This window comes from Cervus elaphus, chromosome 2 (genome assembly GCF_910594005.1).
Source record: "Cervus elaphus chromosome 2, mCerEla1.1, whole genome shotgun sequence".
NCBI classification, from domain to species: Eukaryota; Metazoa; Chordata; class Mammalia; order Artiodactyla; family Cervidae; genus Cervus; species Cervus elaphus.
The window spans coordinates 23,733,147-23,738,471 of record NC_057816.1 but is presented as its reverse complement, the minus strand read 5'-3'; the positions used below and the strand labels follow the sequence as shown (position 1 = coordinate 23,738,471).

Below are 5,325 nucleotides of genomic sequence, written 5' to 3'. Positions count from 1 at the left end.
ATACTTTACATGCATATTGTTTTATATATTTGGTATTAAAATAAGTTCACAGAAATTAGAAAATATGGATTTATACTGTCTTTTTGAATAGCATACTAATGGTGTTTGTCTTTCATTTGTATTTGGATTACCATCTAGAGTTAAGTGCTTTTAGCTTGATGGACTTCATTTAGTAGTTCTTGTAAGGTACATTTGCCGGGAGCAAATTTTTTCCGGTTTAATTTTTCATAGAATGTTTTTATTTATTGTTTCATATTCATTTGGATGATTTCTTTAATGTCAGTAGTATCCTGGTTGGCTTTTTTTCCTTTAAGTACTTAGATACTTATCCTGGTGCCTTCTGAGATCTGCTGTTTCATATGAAAAGTCAGTCAAAGTTCTTACTGAGGTTCCCTTGTAAAGGATGAGTCATTTTTTTCTGAATGCTTTCCACATTTTTTCCTTCTGTTTGGTATTTGGTATTTTTGTTATTCTGTGTTTATTTATGTCTATCCTACATGGCCTTTATTGAGCTCTCTTCAGAGCTCATGATACATAGTGTTCAATAAATAGCTGGTATAATATAGAGGGACTTTGGTCATGTTTATATATATATTGACTTTCTTATTATCTCCACTAATTCTGTGCCACAACCCATTGTACTCCTCTGTACATGGTGGCACTGAGACATAGCAATACGTATCTTGCCCTTCATAACACATGTAGTTAGGGGAAATACAGCTCTAGTCTCAAGTCCTCTTAACTCCTACTATCACTGTTTCCTACTGTGTCATACTGACAACATCCCAGATTACCCTCTAGTGTGAAAGGGGTGGGAAAGCCTTATTGTCCAGAGTTGTTTGAAGAGGAGATGTCCTGATTACTGGGTTCAATTACCATGCATATCTGGTTCTCCCACCAAGTTGCATTTTCCAACTTGGTCTCCCCAGATACTCAAGTTGTTCATTATTTCTCACTCTTCTCCAGAATCCAGAGAGAAAGAAGGAGAATATTTACAGGAGATCCCACAGACACATCAGTTCTTATTTTCTATGACATTTTACTGATGTGTAGGTTTGTGTTCCATTTTTACTCCCCAAAGTATCCATAATATTTGAAACCATTAAAACAAAACAAAAAGTGAAAATCCCAAATAAAATAAATCGCTGCCCTTACAAAAAGTGTGAGACAAAAATGACAAAATGAAGTCCATTTACACCCACAGACAGTGGTTTGATGTGCAATGTGAGGATTCCATGGCCCCTCCTAACCTGACAGGTAAAATCTAAGATCATACAGAATCCTATTCCTATGCTTTGGGAGTGAGTCCTAGACTATATGCTGGATTCAAACAATTCTAGTGTTAGTTTGCTGTCCTATTAAAGCTGGATACTGGTGGAAGAACTCTCATGCTGGAAAACCCTTAATAGCTGGTAAACCCTATATAGCGATTATGACAAATAGTTATCACCACTAATATTTAAACTTGTTCATTTTAATTCTTTTCTATGCAAGACAAATTTCCATCATGTTTGTCTTATTCACTGTTGTACCCATAGGACATTGCCCAGAGACCTAATAAGCATGATGTGTGAGTTTGTTGAATGAATGAATGGGTACCACTTAGCCTTTCAAGTTATGATGTAATTGCAAATTTATTGATATGAAAACAGAAACATGAGTGAAACATGTGGGATACAGAAGAACCACACGACTTATTTAGATATATAGTCTCATTAAAGTTGAAATACATATTCTCGCTAAAGTTGAAGAAAGCCAAATATGAATGAACTCCAATCACCTTTCTCAGCTTCTCCAAAATCAGTGTTGTAATGACTGGCATTGCAAAAATATTAAAACATCTTAAAACTTCCCTGTATCTAAAACTTTAGTAGAGCACACAACATAAATCTTTCCTTAAAACACATGCACACACACATACACATGCACACACCAGATCTTAAAATCTTATTCCATCATCCTCAACAAGAACAACAACAAAACAAATAACTTGATTAAAAGGGGGAGGGGTAAAGGACTTAAACAGACATCCATAAAGAAGACATACAACTGATCATCAAGCATATGAAAAGATGCTCAATATCAGTAATTGTTAGGGAAGTGCAAATAAAATTCACATTGAGATATCACCTACACCCATTAGAATAGCTCTTATTGGGGAAAAAAGTAAAATAGAAAAGAGATGTGGAAAAGTTGGAACCATTGTGCACTGTTGGTAGGAATTGCAAAATGGCACATTCTCTATGGAAAGTAGTATGGTGATTTCTCAGTAAATTTAGAAATAAAATTGCCCTATGATTCACTAATTTTACTTCTGAGCATACATCCAAGAGTTCTGAATATTCATGTTTATAGTATGTTCATGGCAGAATTATTCACAAAAGGTAGGAGGTGGAAGCTATTTGTGTCCATTAATGACAAATAGATAATCAAAATGTGGAACATACATACATATTGAAAATAAGCAAATGCTTTTACATAATTATATTTTAGTCTAAGATTTAATGAAGTAGAGACAGTGGGGAGAAGAAGGAAGGAGAGGAAAAAGTCTCCCGTCTAATTGCTCTCCCTGTTCTACAGACATCCCACATGGGGAGAAGGTCTCAAAGGAACACTCAAAACATCTATTCACTCTGCAGGAAATGAATGCCACTCCTTTTACCAGGGAACACAGGCACTGTTGGTCTGGATTTTCAGATCTGAATGACTGAATCTGACTAAGAGGTGCATTCAGCTTCTCTGGTTTCAGAACCTGGCCTTCTATTCCACAGCCTCTAAAGGAAAGAAAGCAGGAGGGTGGATGTGGAGCCTGGATTCCAGCCCATGTCGACTCTTTCCCTTCCATCTGTAGGTGCCTTCTTTCTGGAATGCTCTCTCCTCATCTGATGGGTCAATCACACCATAGGCATGTGAGAGAAGATGGGAATCGGCTCTATTGGAGTTTGGACTAAATACGGACTTAGCTGACTCCATGGATTTTCTTAAGATACTCCCTAGTTAATGACGCTGAGTCTTAAAAACCTTCATTGGGATGGCATACATTGTCATATTGCAGACATAATTTCTATTGAGAGACTGACTGTAACATTGAAAGAAGATAGTTGTTTTTATTATTGCTAACTGCCTGTTGCTTTTTCCTGAATTAAATATTATCATTTCCATCGTGTTTCACTGTATTTCCTCTAGATGGTTCTTGTCCATTTTTGAGTTGACGATGGAGAAAGCATTTTTGTGAATCGCTGACATCAATAGATGATTCCAAAGTGCTGCAGCTGCAGATCAGCCTAAGTCAAATGCTGTGTGGAGTAAAGGAGCACTGAAATCAGAATTCAGTACCTTGAGGGAATTTTCTAATGAGGGTAGGAATTTGCAGCATTACATTAGGGGTTTTATATATATTAAAGCATTATTCCTCGTTAGAATCAAGTTCAGTCACTCAGTCATGTCTGACTTTTTGTGACCCCAGGGACTGCGGCACGCCAGGGCTTCCCTGTCCACCACCAACTCCTGGAGCTTGCTCAAACTCATGTCCGTTGAGTTGGTGGTGCCATCCAGCCATCTCATCCTCTGTCATCCTCTTCTCCTCCTGCCTTCAATCTTTCCCAGCATCAGGGTCTTTCCCAATGAGTCAGTTCTTCATATCAGGTGGCCAAAGTAGAATCATTAGATATTATTAAATCTTAGAATCATAAGATATTATTAAACTATTAACCCAGATACCGAGGTGATATGGAGATTTTTTTTTTAAATCGTTCAAAATCACTCAGTGGGAATTAGATTGGGCGTTTAAATTCAGATACATCTGAGGCAGCATTTATCTTCTACCCTCTGCTCTATTCTTTCTCTTGTGCTGTCTATTATCCTTCAGAGGACACAGATGAAAAATGACTGGATGTTGCATGTTAATTAGCAAGAACTGGACTGACTCCCATCTGGAAGTTTTTTATGTATAATATATAGATGTTATCCCTTTCCTCTGGGTCCTGTGCAGGTATTAGTGTTTTGGGGAAAGCCCATCTCAGTGAGACCACTGATCTTCCAGGTGTGACTAGATATGAAGATGAGGAATCACACACCAGTAACCGAGTTCCTCCTCATGGGAATCCCTCACACACAGGGGCTGGAACACGCGCTCTTTGTCTTCTTCCTCACCTTCTACCTGCTCACTCTCGTGGGGAACCTGCTCATTCTCCTGGCCATCCTCACTTCCTCCAACCTCCACACCCCCATGTACTTCTTCCTGGGCAACCTGTCAGTGTTTGACATCTTTTTCCCTTCCGTGAGTTCCCCCAAAATGATGCTCTACCTACTGGGGCAAAGCCGGACCATCTCCTACCAGGGCTGCGCCTGCCAGCTCTTCTTTTATCACTTCCTGGGCTGCACGGAGTGTTTCCTGTACACCGTGATGGCCTGTGACCGCTTCGCCGCCATCTGTCACCCCTTGCGGTACACGGTCATCATGAGCCCCAGGGTGTGCGCCATCTTGACTCTGAGCACCTGGGTGGGGAGCAGCGTGCATGCGTCTGTCCTCACATTTCTTGTGTTTAGGTTACCCTACTGTGGCCCCACGGAGGTGGGCAATTTCTTCTGTGACATCCCGGTGGTGCTGCCCCTGGCCTGTGAGGACACCTCTCTAGCTCACAGGGTGAGTGTCACCAACGTAGGTGTTGTGGCACTCCTGTGTTTCCTTCTTGTCCTCACCTCTTACACTCGCATCGCTATCTCTATATTGAGAATCAGCTCCTCAGAAGGGAGGCACAGAGCCTTCTCCACCTGCAGTGCCCACCTGACTTCCGTCCTGCTCTTCTATGGACCCGTGGTCCTCATTTATCTCCAGCCTGCCTCCAGCCCTTGGCTGGATTCTATGGTTCAGGTGTTGAATAATATTGTTAACCCTTCCCTGAATCCTTTGATATACAGCTTGAGAAACAAGGATGTGAAGTTGGCTCTGAGGAAAGCACTAATCCAGGGAGTACATACCTGAGGAGTGTAAGCTTCTCTATCAGTACCTGTGCTTATAAATTTGCCTTGTGTTTATCGGGGATGACTAGTGTCTTAGCGTTGGTGTGACTGCTAAACAATTTGAATGGATTTTTTTTGTGTGTGATTAGCATGTATATATTTATATAATTTTTATTGAGCAAAATCTTTTACAGCACTTATCATGGGCTAAGCACTCCTCTATGCACTTTATAACTACTGATATATGTTATTAGGATAATTATCACATGGAGTAGGTATTATCCCAATTTACAGAGGAGGATATGAAGGCACTGGAAGGTTAAGAGACTTTTGCAGTATCACAGAGATAGAAGGTTGCTGAGC

The 5,325-nt window shown here is 40.1% G+C and overlaps 1 protein-coding gene across 1 annotated transcript; it reads left to right on the top strand.

The window, feature by feature from the left end:
- Nucleotides 1–4,054: 4,054 nt before the first annotated feature.
- Nucleotides 4,055–4,984, top strand: LOC122705436 (putative olfactory receptor 10D4). Its single transcript, XM_043920813.1, has one exon. It carries the CDS (start codon nt 4,055–4,057, stop codon nt 4,982–4,984), a length of 930 nt encoding a protein of 309 aa, XP_043776748.1.
- Nucleotides 4,985–5,325: the final 341 nt, after the last annotated feature.

Excerpts from the sequence above, each read along its gene's own strand:
- LOC122705436 (XM_043920813.1), top strand. The coding sequence starts at position 4,055 with ATGAAGATGAGGAATCACACACCAGTAACCGAGTTCCTCCTCATGGGA.